This window comes from Primulina tabacum, chromosome 3, assembly GCF_025594145.1.
Source record: "Primulina tabacum isolate GXHZ01 chromosome 3, ASM2559414v2, whole genome shotgun sequence".
NCBI classification, from domain to species: domain Eukaryota; kingdom Viridiplantae; phylum Streptophyta; class Magnoliopsida; order Lamiales; family Gesneriaceae; genus Primulina; species Primulina tabacum.
The window spans coordinates 16,371,831-16,392,621 of NC_134552.1; the positions used below are offsets into that span (position 1 = coordinate 16,371,831).

At 31.6% G+C, this 20,791-nt stretch overlaps 2 protein-coding genes across 3 annotated transcripts; one reads left to right on the forward strand and one right to left on the reverse strand.

Annotated features, from left to right (window-relative positions):
• The first annotated feature begins 5,572 nt into the window (after positions 1-5,572).
• On the forward strand, positions 5,573-9,321 carry LOC142540823 (arginine-specific demethylase JMJ20). Of its 2 annotated transcripts, none has more exons than XM_075647227.1 (9): positions 5,573-5,853; positions 5,918-6,073; positions 6,404-6,566; positions 6,687-6,804; positions 7,129-7,198; positions 7,294-7,374; positions 7,958-8,014; positions 8,112-8,223; positions 8,831-9,321. In XM_075647227.1, the coding sequence occupies exons 1-9, from the start codon at positions 5,644-5,646 to the stop codon at positions 9,268-9,270; spliced, it is 1,407 nt and encodes a 468-aa protein (XP_075503342.1). In that variant the 5' UTR covers positions 5,573-5,643; the 3' UTR covers positions 9,271-9,321. The 2 variants fall into 2 exon arrangements, with proteins under 2 accessions (XP_075503342.1, XP_075503343.1); XM_075647228.1 differs by having other exon boundaries at positions 5,599-5,853; positions 5,918-6,032.
• Positions 9,322-10,511: 1,190 nt separating this feature from the next.
• LOC142540824 (protein neprosin-like) lies at positions 10,512-14,195 on the reverse strand. Its single transcript, XM_075647230.1, has 7 exons — positions 13,691-14,195; positions 13,467-13,553; positions 13,023-13,241; positions 12,654-12,818; positions 12,289-12,342; positions 12,031-12,177; positions 10,512-11,214 (listed from the first exon to the last, which is right to left on the reverse strand). Exons 1-7 carry the CDS (start codon positions 13,913-13,915, stop codon positions 10,837-10,839), a joined length of 1,275 nt encoding a protein of 424 aa, XP_075503345.1. The 5' UTR covers positions 13,916-14,195; the 3' UTR covers positions 10,512-10,836.
• Between the last annotated feature and the right edge of the window lie 6,596 nt (positions 14,196-20,791).

The following is a 20,791-nucleotide window of genomic DNA, read 5'->3' on the forward strand; positions in this document are numbered from 1 at the left end:
CTAAATTTTATAGTATTTTATTTTTTAAAAATATATAATCCGTCGAATGTCATAACACAAAAACTCGTATAAAAGATCAATTTTGTTTGACATATCTCTGACCTCACTTCAAGCATGAAAAAATATTAATTTTTATATTAAAAATATTATTTTTTTATTTTAAGTATTAATCAAGTTATCCATCTAACAAAAAAAACTATGTGTACCGCTATTACAATATACATAATCATGTACTAAATCATTAATTCTATTAAAATTTGCTACCCATGTCCAAATCAGTTTAAAAAAAGGGATGTAACCTTGGTAGCTAGAATATTGTTTGGTGGAATAAGTTATTTTCAATCATTTCACACAAGGATGTCTTGATGGGACGGATACATGCCATAGATTTGTATTTATTATCGAATTAAATGCCTCTCGTTGTACAATATAATATAATATAATATAATATGAATAAATTTCTTTGATTGTTGCTCCATTGAATACTATTTATAATGTGGTTAAATGTGGTAGTTCGAGTGGGGAATCAAGGCAATGATAGATCTTATGGTATGCAACCGAATTTGTGGTCACAATTGTTATATGGTCTCAAAGTTTTGATACCATATATGTCACACTCCTTCTTCATGGTCATCATCTAAATACTATACTAGTACAATAACTCTCTCTCGAGTATGGGTCGAGTGGATGTGAGTTTAGGTTTAAATGAAGCGGGACGGGGCGGGTCTGAGGTCCTTCAAACTTGTAAAAAGTCAGGTATTGGATAATACTAAATCCGAATCAAACCTGACTCATTGTTATCCATGATAAATGTGAATCGTTAGTTATATGCAAGAATTAAGATAGTACTTTAATGATAATATCTCATTACACAACAAAAAGACATAACTAGATATTACATACATACTATCAAGTAAACATGGAAAAAAAGTTTAGCATAGAATTTTTCAAATTTTCATTTGAAATTAAAATCACCCTAGTTGATTAGAGGAAGAAGTTGTTACAATCACGTCTCCCACACGAGACTTAGTCCCAAACTTAATTGAACATGTCTCTTGTGAGACGGTATCACGAATTTTTATCAGTGAGACAGGTCAATCCTACCGATATTCACAATAAAAAGTAATAGCCTTAGCATAAAAAAGTAATACTTTTTCATGGATTATCCAAATAAGATATCTGTATCACAAAATACGACCCGTGAGACCGTCTCACACAAGTTTTTACCAGCTTAAATTACCCTAAATCTCAAAATTCCGTCCGTCAAAAACATTTGTGACATCCTGTATAACCATGTCTAATTATTTTGTTCATTCTCTTAATTTTGAATTGGTTCATCCAATACATATCCAAGTCACCCAAAAACAGTCGATATAATATGATATTTCCAAGTTCTTGAATCATCGTAACACTACAAGACAATGAGATGGTAAATAGTACAAGAAAATTCAATCTCCTTATCTCCCCCCCTCTTCTACCACAAACCCAACTGCCAATCATTTTGGCGCCCAAGGCTGACAAAGAATCAAACTCCATCCATTCGATGCAAACCACTAACAAGGACCACATATGACCATGTGATCGGAAGATGAAAACAACATAATTTGCAAATGATGAATAAATTTCCAGTTTGGCCTTTTGCATACAGCCACGTTTGTGCCTTGTTACGTAACATTACAAGTCTTTATTACCTTGATTTCACATCACGGATTCGAGATTTATTTGGGTCCCATTTTTATCCATTGATTTGATCTTTTGTTCACTGCAAATCTGGTTGACTTTGCGCCACCCAAATCAAACAAATTCTCGGAACTGCATGTCACAGTGCGCAAATGAGCCACGAGTGTGATGTAAATCTAATCCAATCTAGCCGAATATTTTGAATGTTTGAGTTTGTCTCGTTTTTAATTGAACTGAGTTCGAGCTTTATTTAACGAATATATTCATGACTCACGAGCTTATGCGACTTTTTATCAAAGCTTAGTAAATATAAATTATAAAATTAAATATTCATTAAAAACTAAATTACATAATATTTAGAGAAAAACATATTATTTTTGTTAGAATTTATAAATTTATTTTTATAAATAAATTTAATGTTTTTTTTATATTAAAGTGTAAAATCTATAAATTAAATATCAAAAATTATTTTTTTAATCTAAAAACTAACTCGTGAACCTACTAGCGAAGCCGTCTATGAGCTAACAAACAAAATATTATATCAAATCAAAATTTGAATAGCTCAGAACTGCTTATGAAATGACTGAAAATGAAATTCATATATTCATTGACAAAATGAAAAAGAAGGAAAATATTGTGGTTAATAAAATATAATAAACACAAAATATCTCATCTTCTTTCTGTTTTTACCTTGTTTTTACATGAGAAATAATTAAAATTTGAAAACAATATTTTATATGTTAAGAATAAGACATCATTATATACTTATCATTCACATATCTTATATTTTAGTAGGTTTTTTATGAGACGGTCTCATAAATCTTTATCTGTGAGATGTATCAATCCTACCGATATTCACAATAAAAAATAATATTCTTAGCATAAAAAGTAATATTTTTTAATGGATAACCCAAATAAGAGATCAGTCTTACAAAATACGACCCGATAGACCGTTTCACACAAGTTTTTGTTCATGAATTTTTGTTATATCATCGTTCAAATCAAACAATGTCTTGTAACATATTGAATCATGTATCGTGACTAGCAATGACACGATAATATTAATTAATTATAAATTTAATACACACACACACATATAATATCACAAAATGAATCAATACCAAGTTTTTAAGATAACAAGTTGATTCAATAATTGTGAAATAAATTTAAGATTTGGTGTGGGGATTTACCTTAAATTAATGAGACTCCTCAAGATATTCTGTGGATCGACCACTAATAATTTGGTAGATATGTCTACACCGGTTGATGTGGACGTATCGGCATTCAAAATATATGTCAGTCATCATATTAAATTCAAACTAATAATTTGACCATCATAAGTTCCATATCAACCTAAATTTCATCGCACTTTATTTTTAAAAAAATTAAATTACAATTTCTCGTTTCATATTATAAAATTTAATCACTGGTTCAATAAGTATCGATTTAGCGACAAAATTATCATTCCCTACTAATAAGTTGCACTAAACACTTCATCGTCAAGACAACTAATCGTATCGAAATTCATTCAGTAGGCCTCCTAAATACATGATGGAATATGTTTTGTAGATTGAATATCCGAGGATAAAAAGGAAAAATTTTCAACTTGTCGAGATTGTGTTTCAAATGTTTGTTATATCAAGAATTATTGCTACTGCTAATCTTGTCGTTGTTTTCAATCATTCTTTCCATAATCATAAACAAATTCCCTCCCAGTAGTCACATTATGTTGTAACTCAGAGAAAATTGAATACCGATATTGATCTTTATATCAATTATAAGATCAAAAGCTATTTTTTTAATGATGTGGGATCCTGCAACCGTTGCTCTTTTGTGCGCACCGGATAAAATTTTGGTCTAATGTAATAACATGCAAATCACTTTAGTCTGATAAACCACACTGGAAAAGATCTTTGTGATAAACTCACCTGTGAAAATCAAACTTCTAATCATTAACTAAGTATTCATTCACTCCACCAACTCAAATACTCATTGAGGACGATAACATGGTAATTATATACTGCTTAAATATTTCGAACCATATAATAGTCCATGACAGAAATAACTGTTACATATAAACAGAGATAACATTTTCATACATATATCAACATATATCATCATTGAGTCAGGTTCCGAAGTTAGGCCCATGCCATAAAAGATTTTATAATAATTTAACTAATTATTTTTTGTCATTATAAAACACTTGAATCTCCAAGAGAAAGTGTCTTTTTGTGGTGGAAAAAGGTTCCTCATAATGATATGCTTATTTTGGATCACAAAGCAAAAGGCCAAGGGTCCCCCATAAATTGAAATTTGAAGGTAGTAGGCATGCCGTATGAGTTAAATGAGCTCCCACATGGCATTGAAAGGGATGGGATTTTCTTACTACCATGAAGCTAATCCAACTTTAATATTCTTCATTCCATCAGTAAAGATTAAAAAAAACAAGTAGTTGTATTGATAACCAATTTTGAGACCATTTCACGGTACAATTTTGTGAGACGGATATCTGAAACGACACAACTCATACAAACGTATTATTTTTTATGTCAAACATATCACTTTTCATGAGAGGTATGTATTTGGTTGACCGTTTCACGGACATAGACTTCTAAAACCATCTGACAACAACTCTACGTATTTATATGACAAAAACTTGTGTGAGACGGTCTCACAGGTCGTATTTTGTGATACAGATCTCTTATTTGGGTTATCAATATGAAAAAGTATTACTTTTTACGCTAAGAATATTACTTTTTATTGTAAATATCGGTAGAATTGACTCGTCTTACATATAAAGATTCGTGAGACCGTTTTACAAGAGACATATTCTATTTACATATATGAATTCAGTTTTTAGATGGTATTAAATATTTTAAAAATTAAACTGACTCTAAATAAAAAATTGCAAGGAATTTATGATTACTAATAAAAAAAGTTATATTTCCTTATAAGTGCTGTGATTATCCAAATTTAAAACTAAACCGTTTCTTTCAATTTTTGTTTTTTGTTAAAATTGAGAATTTTAAAATCGAATATTTCAAAATTATATTAATGATAAACTTATATTCATCTTATAAAAAACTAAATTTATTAAATGCATTTTTTAGGCCCAACAGCTACAAACACACGAAAATAATTATTAAATGCTATATCGTTTCTTTCTCATATACAATGAGAAATTAATAATTTAATTATATGAATTCTTATTTTTATAGTATTAAATTATATTTACTATAAACGATTTGTATGAATATTGACATATATTTATCAAAGTCATATTACAAAAGTCAAATCATGATATAATCATAAAAATATCATAATTTTTATCAACCATAATCGTATAATTAGAAATCAAATATTCAGATTTCTGGATTTTTGAATATGAATATATAACAATCTAAAATAAATTTAAATGCCACGTGCCATAATTGTTCATTTGTAATTTTTCAGTGATGTTATCATTTGGGGATCTAATTTTTTATTTTTCATTACATCATCTGAGGATCTATTATTTTTTTTTTGAAATGACCTGTGAGACATTGTCACGTAAGTTTTTGCCTTGTTTGTTAATACCAACTACAAAAGTGAAGTTTTACTAGTAGTAATTAAATACGTCAATTGAATTGTTCAGAAACGAATCTTCAACGTGACAACGGGCCGGTTATTTAATTTTAATAATATGTTTTGCATTGTTTTTTTTCTAATATTATATATAAATAACATTATTTTATGTACACGTTTATTCTCAATTTTTTTTATTTATCCTGATCTGGATTCAAATGGAATCGAACCTATATCAAAGTCGCAATCTGAAAACGCGAGAATAAGGGATTCCGAAAAAATAATAATATAATTTTAAAATTTTATTTATTATATTTGTATGATCTTTCATTTGAAAGAATTAAATTTATTTTTAAGATTATGTATCGGAGTTAGGGGACAACTCAAGGGATAGCAGCGATGGGTGTGAAAATCGGAGGGAAAATAGACAGAGTGGACGGGAAACAGTTGAATTACGCCGAATTTGTCAAAAATTACATGGCCAGAAACCAGCCCGTTATTCTCACCGGCCTCACCGATGACTGGCGGGCCTGCAAAGAGTGGGTCTCCGCCGACGGAAAGCCCGATCTCAAATTCCTCTCCTCACGATTCGGTGCCTCTAAAGTCCAGGTAACCCATAGCCGTCTTGTCACGGATTTATAGGAAACTGAATTTGAGTGTGTTATTTTTGTAGGTCGCGGAGTGTGATACAAAGGAATTTACCGATCAAAAGAGGGTGGAGATGTCAGTTTCTGAGTTTATTGACCGGTGGGAGCGGATTTCTGGTTCTGATGATGGCAGCGCTGATGGTAATTCGTTGTTGTATTTGAAAGATTGGCACTTTGTTAAGGTGTGCATTTGTTTGAATAATATTTTTATTTTTGCACCTGAAATTATCATCCTTGAGGACGTTAATATTTAATTAACATTTAAAAATATACTTCAAATTTAAATGAGTCCACCGAGTTTGAAGAGTTGTGATATAAAACTAGGCTACTGACTATTGAACTCGAATTCAGAAACGTAGATTGAGCTCCAGCCGACGACTAGATGAATCTCGGGTTTGAGATCAAATAGGAAATTATGGGTGGCATTTGGATGAACTTGTTTGTACCCTATGTCAGAATGAGCTTCATCTCTTGTAATGATTCCACTTCGCTTAATTCTTCAACATTTGCAGGAGTACCCTGAGTACAATGCCTACATTACTCCATCTTTTTTCTGCGATGACTGGCTGAATCTGTATCTTGATAAATACAATATGCATAGTGATCCCTGTGATTTACAAGAAATAGGTGAAATTAGTTGCTCTGACTACCGTTTCGTCTACATGGGAGCAAAAGGTATATTAATGTTCTCAATAAGCTCATTTTGTAAACCACTGATTGTTTCGCAGATGAACATTGTTCATATACATGGTAAAACTTGGAGAGACAATGTGAAACTTTTGATCGAAAGTGCAGGTACATGGACACCGCTTCATGCTGATGTTTTCAGGTCATACAGTTGGTCGGCAAATGTATGTGGCCGGAAACGATGGTACTTTCTTTCTCCAGGTCAACATCACCTTATTTTTGACAGGTATAAGTGCATTTTCTCACAGTTTACTGTTGCAGCGCAGAATTGCCATTTTTTTTTTAATATCAGGGGAAAAAGATGAAAATTTTGGGAAATAATGGAAATTGAACGGGCAGTAGCTATCGTCTTTACTCATTTATCTAATGCAGAAAACTGCCATATAAGTTCAAATATATGCACCATTAATTTGGTGTAAAAAAAGTTGAAAGATATTTCTTGTATTAGGTGATATAATCAAATTTCTAAATCTCTTGTTTCCTCTCGTAGGCTCAATTTGGACTTTTCAAATCCTAGACAGACTACTCATACTTGTACATTTTGGTTCAGGAATATGAAGTCTTCAGTCTATAACATTTTTGAAGACGTTTGCAAATCGAAGTTCCCCGGAATTGATGAGGTATGCTTATACTCCACAATGCATCATATTCTTATTCAAAGTGATTTTAAAGGGAAATCAATTTATTTACAGTTACAAGTAATTTGCAAGTCCAGGCAATCTGGATAGAGTGTACTCAGGAACAAAATGAGATCATCTTTGTCCCCAGTGGGTGGTATCATCAAGTTCATAATCTGGTATGCTTTGAATATTTACTCTAATTTCTATGTTCTTCATTTTTCCACATAGCTTGGAAACATTGAAATGAACTTTATATTTCTTTTCCTAAATGCTATTCTCCTAGTTTTTTAATTAAGAAATGAAGGTTCCCGACATTCGAACAAAATATTGGGCCTACTGCGTAACATTTAAGGATCCAAAACCGTGTTACTCAGAAACTAACATAGGATTATCGTGTTGAGGTATATTATCAAGTGGTTTGGTCCTTGGATCTTGCGCCAAGATGTAAGAATCGTGTTTTGCGTATAATGTTCACATACAGTGATATCTGACTATTGTAGGTTGACATTGCTGATGCTTGCAATGATTACTGTTGAATGTTAGTTGCATACCTCTTGTTTTTGGTTTCTGTGTGAATGCAGCATCATGGGATCTGCAGTTATAAGAATGTTCTGAAGATCTGCAGTTATAAGAATGTTCTGAAGATCAATTGTGTACTCTTTTTGCCGCTGAACATTGAGTTATACAACTGAAAGAGCTTTTATTCATGCTGATTATGTATGTTAGATCCTAATGTCCAACAATTTCCGTGATTATTAGGAGGATACAATATCAATCAACCACAATTGGTTCAATGCCTACAACATCTCGTGGGTGGTATGGACATTATTGCAGCAACTGTTCAGACAAAAAGTGTTTTATTATTATGCATCAGGATAGAATTCACTGTTCTTATGATATCTCATCTCTGCAGTGGAATTTGCTTTTGAGGGAATATGGCGAGGCTAGGTGGTACATTGAAGACATCAAGGACATATGTGATAATTTTGAAGGGCTATGTCAGAAAAATCTTGCAGCTAATGCAGGTATGCCTTTTATTTTTCCTCAGCCTATGAGAACCATTCTTGAAAATCTTGGAAATCATTGTTTTAATCACTGTGTCATCAGATTCATTTTCAGTTAATTATTATGTGAGTTGATTGATGAAGTCTCTTGTATATATGTATATATGTTAGCTGTGAAGAATTTAATATGTATACGCATGAATTCTGACTATATTTCATATATGCAGTGCACGGACACAAACGTGATGGCACACATCTTTAAGATATAAGAATGTCCTGTGATATGGATACAACTACAGTGAATGCTTACATGCATGCTATTTATCATAATTATTGATAGAAAAACCAATTATACCGCATAAATACATCAAAATTCAAAAAGGCATGCACCGACGAACACATTTTATTTGTAGTAATTCGAACCTTTTATCAATCCCTGACTACAGCATTTTTCTGCTGTTTTTTGGGTATTTCTAACACACTACATATGTTTTGACTCCGAAAGTGTGGTCCCTGTATAAAGTAATTTCTTGAAATGTTCGTGCGTCTTAATTTTGAATCAACTTTAATATTATGCTATGATTTTACTGTGATAAGATATCCTATATGGAGTTTTATTTCTTTGTAGGGATGGATTTCTGCGATCTTTTCATGTTCATGATTCGGTTCGCCTTCGCCAATCTGATCGTACTTCACCAACTAACAAGCGATGATGGAGATATCCACTGGAATTCATCTCAAATGACGCAGGCTATTTTTTCCAATCTGAGAAGTATCCGACAAATTTGTTTGAACATGAAATCTGTTGACACATGGGAAGATCGATGTCTCCCTTTTCTTTTTATGAAAACCATTGAGGATCAAACGTTTATTGAGTTCTGCAATGAGCTGGGAAGAACATATTGCATGGTATTTGACCGTTGTGACACGAATGTCGATCTTAATCGAACCTCACTAGAACATGGTCGACTTAATCTTTCCGACCTTTCGGGTTCTTGTATTTGTAGTCCTGATGAACTTGTTAGATTTGTGGACTATGCTTACAAAGTTATTGGAACTGAAATCTGATGATTCTGTACTTGCTGTAGATTAATAGCAATTCAAATGTTTTAGACAGTAGACTCTGCATAATTTTTTCTTCACAATCTTTAATTTATTATTCCATGTTATGAACTTCAATTCCAAATTAATTGAATTTAACTACAAGGAGGTGTAATGCCTTTGATTTCTTAAATAAAAGATAATTGAAGCAAGCACCTTAAAAATCATTTGCCGACCTTTTGGTTTCATCATTTTAAGTATTTTTAAAATTACAAAAATCCAAAAAGAACACCATTTTTGTGTAAAAAATAAATTTTAAAATATTTTTGAATACAATTATGTAATTTTAAACTATTTTTAATAGTAGGGAGAGATTGTTAATGAAGATTTGTTGACTTAAGCATAGCCAAAGGAATTACTTACCCAATACTCTCACTACTTTCATGAAATTATATATATCCCGAAGAAATATCGAAAGAGTTTTCGTTTGTTTTTATTAATTAATTACTTGGTTGACTGAGCCTTAATATATAATTTTTCAATAATAAATAGTAAACCTGCTTGCTTGCTCTAGCTAGCTGACTGAGATACAGCTATTATTATAATTAAAATTTTTATTATTAAAAAATTTAGCTGGAAGATATTGGAAATCGAGTCTGATGACGGAGATTTTTTTAAAAATATTAAAAATAAAAACTTGTATGATACGGTCTTATTGATCGTATTTTGTGAGACGAATTTCTTATTTGAGTCATCCATGAAAAAGTATTACTTTTTATGCTAAGAATATTACTTTTTATTGTGAATATCGGTAGTGTTGACCCGTCTCACATATAAAAGTTCGTGAGATCGTCTCACAAGAGACCTACTCGATATTAAATTTAATATACATATTTTCTTGAGTTGTATTTTCACATTGGAGTTGTACGTGCCCATGCTGACATTTAAGATTTGATTTTGATTGCACATCTCTTTTTATTTTATTTGTTATATTGCATGAGATTTTTTATGATATTTACTTCCTATTCTTGGATAAATTTAATTATTTCGCAATAACTTTAAATGGTTCATAAATCAAAATCAAATAAAAATCTTGATTTCTCCCTTATATATATATTTTTGAAAATATAATGTATGTACCAACATTAAGTCTTTGTCAATACAAGTTGTATTATATATATATATATATATATATATAGCATAATATATACCAACAAACAAGAAACAAGAATCAGCAGATTAGATGAGAAAGGACAATAAGATATTAAATGGTACCTACAAAAGCTCTGTTTAATTTACATGGAAAGGGAAAAAGAAATTTATTACAATGAGAAAAAATCAAACACAAACTACCCTCCAAAAGCTTAAAGTGATCAAGAGTAAAAAAAAAAATATATAAATAAATAAAGAAGCTCCCAAAGAATTAACAACAATCAAAATCTCAAAAGCAACGAAGATGTCCAATATACTAACCGAGTAAATAAATACTCGGTTGGCATATTAGAAATCGCAGAATCACTAACGATGATTTGTAGTTCATGTGATACCGATTGAAGTCTCCAACAAAATACTCAATTCTCAACTCAAATTTTCTTACGGACACCTTGAGTTCCTTCCGGGGCCTCCGTAGTAAAAATAATTACCCCAAACACTATTTTTCCCAGCTTTTATGTTGTAGCAATTGGGATGATCGGCCAAGAGATGAAGATTGGATAAAGGGATCAAGTTATTATCCCAATCAACAACTTGCAAATTCCTGAAATAGGATGCTTTCTTGAATCCTTCGTCTGCAAAATGCCCACTTCCCATTTGTGTTGACGTGTGAGACCCCATTGATCTAGTGTTCACTATTTCTCCTCCAAATTGAACCATACTTGCATGCCTTTGTAAGTGACTAAACATGAATGATGGCCAATATCCCACTAGGAGCCCTGGTGCCAATTCGAGCCACCAGTGTCCGTGCTTCGGATCCTGGACGACACGACTCAGTACTCAAAAATTATTCGATGTTCAAAATTATCGAATAACAATAGAAATAAAGTCCAAATTATTTTATTCGAAAGTCATCCGAACCACGTGCACGCAAAGTAAAAAATTTTAAAATAAATTTATTCTTAAAAGAGCTTAGGAGCTTCTTCGTAGGAGTTGAGTTTTCAATTAATAGAACTCATAAACAATCTTGAACAAAATAAACTAAGCTTAAATAAGGACGACACTAATTGGAGCACAACATGGTTTATTCTTTTCAAAAAAAATTCGGGCAGCTCAAATAAACTCACTTCGAATATACAAATATCACAAAATATAATACATTTATTTGACTTCGTTGGCTTTTACCCATAAACAAGCAAGAGTGCACCCAAGTCTTGGATTCTTGGCTTGTACACGAATACCTAGTTTTTCTCTAGAAAGTTGGAAAGAAGTCACATGGAATTAAGAAATAGTGTTGAGATTCTAAAGCATCTAAGAAATAATTTTTTTTTTTGCGAGAAAAAGGGAGTCAAAAGTGGATCAAAGCATGCCCCTTCGGAAAGAAGAGAATCATGCCATATTTTATCAGAAAACATCGAAGAAAACGAAGAGTGGAAGATACACCACATTAATTAATTAAAGCTTAGTATATAAAAATTTTATCCTGACCATTTTTCACTAAATAATTTGTAAAGCTAATGGGAAGCCATTGACTGCATACATGAGAAGGATGGGGTATGATTTATATCTCGTCAAACTCAGTTGTAACAAACACCTCCTAATGAAAAAACAATCGACAAACTCCGCGTACGATACCTTCCAAATCATAATGCCGATGTCGAATTGTCTAGAGCTGTAAGATGATCTTGGAGAAATTGCTGCTCCAATGGCAATTTTGTTGTTAATTTGTACAAATCCGGAACATAGTAAATTGTAACATCCCGTTTCTTGGTATGCATCCGTCTGTTAATTATTCCCATACTTTCCATACATTAGTGATGTAATAGTTCTTGTTTTCATTGATAACAATCATCGTACATATAATTAATTATTTTGTCACAAATTAATACTAACCGTCCAATACGTGAAAAACCTAGGATAGTTGTCTCCAAATAATTCCGGGCTGACCTGCAAATAGTACGTAGTTTTATAGTAGCCAATCAACCCAAATCCAATGGCAAAATAAACTCGACTCGTTATTATCATCCATGTCCTTTATGGACAAAGGTCTCCAACATAAAATTTAAAAAACATTAATATATTTTTAATTATTTTGAACGTAGTAAAGCTCGATTACATTATCAGGTATAGTGAATGGGAGAATTTGTAAAATAAATTTGGTCAATTATTTATTTAAGAAAAAGATCTCTTCAATTGTATTTTTTTAAATAAATAGTTGTTCAGAGTTCAAAACACAAAATACCCTATGATGAACGGACCTGCCAACCGGCTTCAATGGTGTTGAGATCATGACCAAAAGAACCAGAGATGAGCCATAATTGAGACAGGCTGAATTCGTATTCATCTGTTACGCGGGGCGCCCACACGTTCAGGCTGGCCTTGGCTCCGTAGTACTCCTCTCCATTCACAAATGCAACTGCATGCTGTGTTAATTCAAGCACAAGTACTAATCAATAATTCATCATTTATTGTGACATTATATATATATATATATATATGTCACATAAATGATAAATTTCCTTGATGAGAGCATATAATATACATGAAGACACCACAATGAGAAACGTACAGAAGCGAGAACGTTAATATATACTGAAGGAAAGATGATCGATATCTAATAATCTAACCTCATGATCACTACTCATCGTGTCTCGTCGTACGCCCCTTGCGATTTTTTTACCGAATCTGCGAATCGAACTAGCCCTCAGAACATCTTTCTCTGTTGTTCTTCTGATCGGAATGCTTCCTTCCGGGCACGATTCACCGTTATCGATCCATGATTGAAATATTCCTGTAATGGAGTCGATATTATTGGACACATTGATCTTTGGTCTGTCAGGTGGCTCCTGCAATCAAGCAAAACAGAAGATTTTTTATTTTTTTTATCAAGGATCAAGAATTGATATTTTGACATGCATATATAGTTGAGATTTGATATTTTCTCCTACATATCTACCATTCAGTCATAATATTACTCAAATTATATGTACGATAATCAAGTTTATATATATATGTCATGTTCTAACCAAGAAATTGATACAAAATGAAGAGAATGACGGTAATTAAATTACCAGCGGCTTCTGTCCTCTGAGCTTAGGATGATCAAATGCTGGTTGATGATGAGCTAAAACACAATCTATGACATCACCATAAGGACTCTACAAACAAGTTACAAATTAAACGCAAAAAAATTACAAAGAGTTAATTACCCCAATTATTCAAGAAAAAGAAAAGGAAATTTGCGAAAATCTCGACTTTGTAGTAAAAGATGACATAAACCAGAATACACAACCACCTTAATTGTCTTGACCGCAGGCTTGTTGATCTTTTTAAGGTAACTCCTTATTCTCCTCAACTTATGCAACTCGTGCCGCGGCCGGAGCGTTTGGTTTGCCTGTAAATGACTACAGGCGTGGCTCGGCCCCACGCTGGTGCCCGAGAAAACATGAGCACTTAGAGAAGAAGCAATAACAAAGAAGGCCGCTAGAAATTTGAAAATGATGGATTGAGAAGAAGCCATATATGATCTGGCAGGTGGTTTATTCGTGTGCTTGTTTGTTTCTTGAGGTAGAACTAGGTTGCGTTTGTATTCATTTGTAGATTGTCTTGTAATGACAATAAAACCTAGTCGAGTTTTTTTAGGTACTATGATGACAACAAACAGCGGCCACGCAGCCTATTCAAAAGAAAAGTTAAACGAGGCGCATTTGCGTTCTCTGATCATTTCATTACTTTTTATGGCCACATGTTGGACGCATGATGAACATACCTCTCTTTTCACAATCCTCCCACTATGTATGTGCATGCGAGTATTTTTCTTTTTCAAATATTGAGAGCGGGGTTTATTTTTGGGGAAGTTGGTGAAAAATTTTCAATCAAAACATTTCTTTGGGTTCACTTTCTAACCACAAAATTGTGGTACTATGTCATACAAAATGTGGTACACTTCATGTGGAAATGTGGTACACTTCATGTGGAAATGTGGTACTAAAAAAGTACCCATGGACTGAACACAAAAAAAATCTACGGATGGGGACTGAAGGCCAATTTTCCGTTTATTTTTTATACCTTAATCATCTATCAGTTATATAAATGGTTGATATGTTATATTTTTTTATTTATTTATCAAGAGTATAAAATATATGAGATACATTTTAAAATTTATAAACGCAAGTCGCGACGACATACTAATTCCTATAAAATTTGGTTTAAATTTTAGGCAATATTCTAAATATTATTATTTGAAAACGTGATAACCAATCACATATGGGGCGGGGGCGGGGGTGGGTTTTTCATTCCCATATCCGTCCCGATCCCCGTTTTTCGGGTTCGAGGAATCCCCAAATCCGAAACTTCGAGGACCAATTTCACATTCTCGTCATTATCCTCATTTCAAAAATAATATTATGACAAGATGATGACAGATTTGAATCTTTTTTCTCAAACCAAAACTTATTATTATATATTATTATTAGTTATAATATTAATATTAATATCAATATTATTAATAATAATATTATTATTAATATTTTAAAAAATAATAATATTATTATATTATTGATACTAATAACAATATTATTTTATTATTGATATAATTTTCGAGACGTGTTTGAGGATGGGGATAATATTCTCATATCCGTCCCGAACTATATCGGGGATTTAAAAAAATCCCCGAACCCGAACCCAAAAAAATCGAAGATCCTCATCTCCGTTTCGAGTTTTCTCCCTGAAATCCCAGACTCGTGAAGAAAGTTGTCATCCTTGATCACATATAATCGATTTTCAATTTCACAGTGGAATCTGTGAGACAACATATAGGTGGTTGAGGAGTCTTGTGAATTAATGTTGATATTTTAGCTCACACTTAACGCAAGAGTGGTCAAAATCCAAAAGGGTCAAATTTTTTTTACGAGTGGTGTTTTCACAGGCTGACAAATTTTTATTCTTGTCCAAGGCGCTTCTCCCCAAAAATATTTTTTTAATTTTCTTGGTTGTGAGGGGAAGAAAAACCGAATTAATGAGTTTTTGCAAATATATATATATATATATATTAAAGATTCTTATTTTAATAACATATTCATCATTCAAACCTTTGATTTCTAATTTAAAAAAAAAAAACAGATGATTTTGTTATTCACTCAATACTTTTGGCAAAAGAGGTGAAACAATATATTACATTCAATTCATCCAATGGCGGCAAAATTTGGTCAAGCTCGCCAATCGCTTTTCTTAACATACGTATATACAAACAGCAAATTTTTCTGACCAATTTTCTGAATGTATTTGATTGAAACTATTTAGCCTCGTCTCCAGAATAATCTTTGGAGGATCAAAAGTTTGCTTTTTAAAGCATAAATATCCATGGAGGACTCTAGTTAATTCATAGGTGCAATGTTAATGTTTTTTTTGTATGTTAAGAGAAATATAATTTTTGTATTAAATTATTTCTCAAGATTAATTTTTTCTTATTGAAATGATTTTGAATATTTAAATATGGTTTAACTTTCTAGATAATATGATAATTATGGTACTATTTTTATGATATAATATATTTGTTTAAAAAGAGTTTGTTTTTAATGAAACTCTTACTTTCTATATTGTGTAGGTTTCTTTGTTGATAAACCATAGGGTTATAAGTAAGAGAATTCAACTCATGCAAAAGGGGGTGATTTACGCAGAAGCATATACATACTCTTGCACCTTTGCACGTCATAAACTTGAAAGAAAACAATCTACAAGATTGCTGCTGATAGAAGAAGTGCTGAATCCACGTGTTACCGTGATTTTAAGAGACATCTGCATACAACAACTGTGAAGGAGTTGGCTGAAGATTTGTTTTTGTTGCTCTGGTTTCGCCATCGTGTTTTGCTTCCTTATAAACTGTTTTAATGTGGTTCTTTGTTTTAGAAAGCATTTGATTTTCTCAATGTGTTGAGAAAATTGGTTTTTGATTAAAATCATTAGTGATAGTTTTGTGTAAACTCGTTGGTTTTCTAGTGATTATTTTTGCGAAGCAAATTAAATATTTATAATTGTACAAAATTTATTCCGTTCCATCGTATTTAATTAAAGTCAAGTTGTGTTATAAACTTATATATTTCGCTGCATGTTGTCTGAAATGTTATAACATTTCACATAACACCTAATTCTGATAAACAAAAATTTATGATCACATACGATCTTATTTGTTTTGATGTTAAACAAAATACATCTCATACCTTAACGTTTATATACTTTTATAAAATAAGAATTTCGTTCTTCAAAATTTTAAATTTGAGCATAGTCCCGATCATTCAAGTGTTACAGTAATTTGAAATGACCAGGTAGTAAGCAGGCAACACCATTTATTTTAGCTGAAAAAAACAATCGGCAGTGAACGTTCTTTTATTTTAATAAAATATAACGAGGATGGTTTTTTTTTTTTTTTGTCTATCTAATCTAAACCCACAGAAGTGGATATCTTCTAACCCAAGATCTCACCTTTGCCAATCAGACCAATTGATCTTTGCCTGGAGGAACCAGCAAACCTAACATAGAATAAAATCAAGCCATATTTTTTAAAGCCATTTATATGATCAAAGTTTTTGCGTTTGAACTATGAATTACATACGATTTCGAAACAAGTGGATATTTGAAAAATGGTACAGGAAGAGACAGAACCAGAAGCCAGAAACTTGATGGACCGAGGCTATTAATTTCATGTTGGACCATCTTCAACTCCAACACATGCTTGTCTCAGACTCATGATTACTGTGCAATTATTACAGTTTGTTTTAGGGCCGGAATACATTTTTTTTCCCAGTACGAGTGTAATTTTTAATAGGAAAAAAATATACAGAGAATGAGTACTTTTAAAGGTTTGAATTTATATATATATATATATAATTTAAAGTGTGAAAATTAAAGTCTGGCGTTTTTTTTTCATCCATTGTTAGACTCGAGTTCCAGAATAATTGGAGTTAAAAAATAATAAAATTATATATGATTTTATCATTTCGTCTTACGAGCTTATCGTTTTTTCCCCTGGCTGTGATCCTTATTTCATGATTTACTGTCTCCTTTCTTTAATATGAACGTCATGATCAATGATCTGTGATGTCATTTTTAATCGGGTTGATGCTTTGTGCAGCTTAAATAACATTCTGTGGCATCCAACCACCAAATTTATTGAAAGAGCCTACTCATATTGATTTTTTAAAATAATTATTTGATCGATATTTCAAACTTTTCGTACAAAATATGGGTAATTATTATTATTCCATTTATCTGTGCATAATACTATATAGATAAATTGTATCAAGTGCTGGAGAATTCGCAGAGAAACAAAAATATATATGAAACGGAGAATAGAAAAGAAAGCAGTGTGTGAAAATCGGGTTTGAGGCGTATTTGAAATACTTTCTTTTAAAGTTTTATTTGCTATCACTTCTCAAAATTTGTTGATGAGTTTTGCCAGCAAATTATCCCAAAAATACAACAAACTCTTCAACATGTACCAATCATATTGAGTTGCATAACATATAAATAAATAAATATTTTAGAATTGCAATAGGAGAGTTGTGTTTTTCATGAATCAATACGTCATTATCAAACAATAAAACTATCAAAATACACATTTTCATTTTAATAACTGAAAGTAAATCAGCCTAACATTGAAACAATCCATCCAAGAGACACATTGATACAAACTAAACATCAAAAGTTGGTTCAGACGCCGCCTGGAATTTCCGGGCGTAAAGCGTAGGGAGGGAGCACCCAAAACGGACGTCCCTGCATTATGCCTTCCGTCTGGAGTCATCCAGACAAATTCAGGCAGTGTTTACGGCATTGGGGTGCCCAAAACAGGAGCCATATGGCTGTATATTTTGTTCACATGACTTTCTTTTTCTGCTTCTGTACTCTTGCAATTACAATCTCTTGCATCGACTGAACTGACATCCGTTAGTAAAAATACAATAAGAAAAAATACTCTATAACATGAATAGAGTTGGACATCAAAAGACGATCGATGTTAGGCTATAAACTCATAACACATCCCAAAAGATTTGTCTATTAAGTTCATATAATATTATTGAGTTTATAAGCTAATTTTTATCAGTTTTAATATTTGATTGCGACTTTTATAACAATCAATTTTCATCCACATTATATATGTAGATTCATATTCGATATTAGGTTATAAACTTAAGAAGCGTCATATATATCCCTTAATATATTTATTGATAGTGACAAATTGATAAAATAATTAGATAAAATAATATTTCATTTGTCCCAAAAATAAAAACATTTTTTTTCACATAGATTAAGTAAATCGTTGGAAAAAAAGTTTCGTTCTTTTATTATAATTTTTTATCCATTCCTCCCAAATATGCAGATTACTAGATATAGAGAGTTAATTATAAATTTAGAGGCAAAAATTTGTGTGAGACGGTCTCACAAATCGTATTTTGTGAGACATATCTCTATTTGAGCTAGTCATCCATGAAAAAATATTACTTTTTATGCTAAGAGTATTATTTTCTATTGTGAATATTGGTAGGATTGACTCGTCTCAAGATAAAGATTCGTGAGATCGTCTCACAAAAGACCTACTCAAATTTAGGATAATCAAAAAGGAAAATGAAGTTATATAATTAGAATGTAAAGAGTATTATATAAATAAAATGTATTATATTGTAGTTTTTATATGTGTGACGGAGAATATTATCATAAAAAAAATATTTGAACCCAAATAATTAGAAACAAAAAAGTAACAATGAATGTTGCAAAAAGTGCATTAAAAGAGGGGTGATGACTTTATAGAGTTGTAGAGCGATGTTGTCTGCCACTGTTGGTAGAGCCCCTCCCCCCCCCCTATTCGTTCATTCTTGCTATTTATTTCCACTTCAAATTATTTATTATGATTTTATCTCTTCTTTTAAGAAAAGACCCACTCACATTCTCGTCTGCAAAGGAATTAGGAACTGTTGAGGAATATTGGCCCATTACATGTCACTCTCGTTTCCCAACAATAGAGACCACACACTCACCAATTTTATTTATTCAGTTTTTATTTTCAGTGCAAACACATTAATTACTTTTTGTAAAGTTTGGTTGGTTGCTCAGATATTGACCTAATTACTAAGGTTGATGTTTTGCAATTTATTTGTCTTCCATCTTGACTCTCGCTGATTGTGAGTAGTTTTCTTGATTTATTTATGTAGATTTAGTTGTTTTTTTGTTCGAGACAAACAAGTAAGGGGTCTATATTCGATTCCCGTCAATAATGCGGAAAGTTATATTTGATATGTCTAGTTCAGAATGATAGTTACCATTTCAACTCCATAATTAATCCCCACAGAAACAGTAACAAATAAGCATTTATTGGAACTTGACTTTAATTTGTTTGTTTGAATGAGTCTTACGTTCAAACTCAAAAAAAGATGAGTATTTTTCGGTTACAATATCTACATTTATTAATATTTGTTCTTATTATTTACTAATATTCTATTAATTATGTCTCGAAAAGCGTGCATTTTTATTTTTTTTAATGAATTAGACATGGATAAAATAAGAAGTTTGCTTTAAAATCTTATTTTTTCAATGATTTTTTTAATCTGTGTGAAATACAAACAACTCAATGTATTTTTGACGGTGGGAGTAAGTTCTAGTTATAAATCAAATCCACTTCATTTTATTTTTTTTTAAAAATAAATTTTATATTGGTCAGATTCCGGAAAAATTGATGCCGTTTGCTGTCAATTGGACAGATTATTTTAAAAAAAGAATTAATATTATATGATAGACAACCCATATCCTCTTTACAATTTTCAAGAGAATGAACATTAGGGAAAAGCATTTTTTTTAAAAAAAACATTGGGAAAAGCTCGAGATTATAAACTATGATTACTTTAGTGATATTGGAGGATAAGGACTCCATCTAATTGGTATTATTTTCTTAAAAAAATAAATGTTTGGATTTTATTCTTTTGAAATTCTATTTAATGTCCCATCCTTCCAAGTCAAGAATCTTTACTTTATACCAAATGTTATGTATTAACGCATATCTGGCAAAATAAATAAGGCAAAAACTTGTGTGAGACGATCTCACGGATCGTATTTTGTGAGACGGATCTCTTATTTGGATCATCCATGAAAAAATATTATTTTTTATGCTAAGAGTATTACTTTTTATTGTTAATATTGGTAGGGTTGACCCATCTCACAGATAAAGAATTGTGAGACTGTCTCACAAGAGACATACTCAATAAATAAATAAACACAATTTTTTTTCAAGTTCCTCATTTCTTTCAAGTTCCTCATTCCGAAGGAAATGACTGTGTGTATATAAGTATATTACCTTAAGTTCACTGTCGATGGTTGCAACGATTCAACGCATTTGCCATGCAAGTAATAT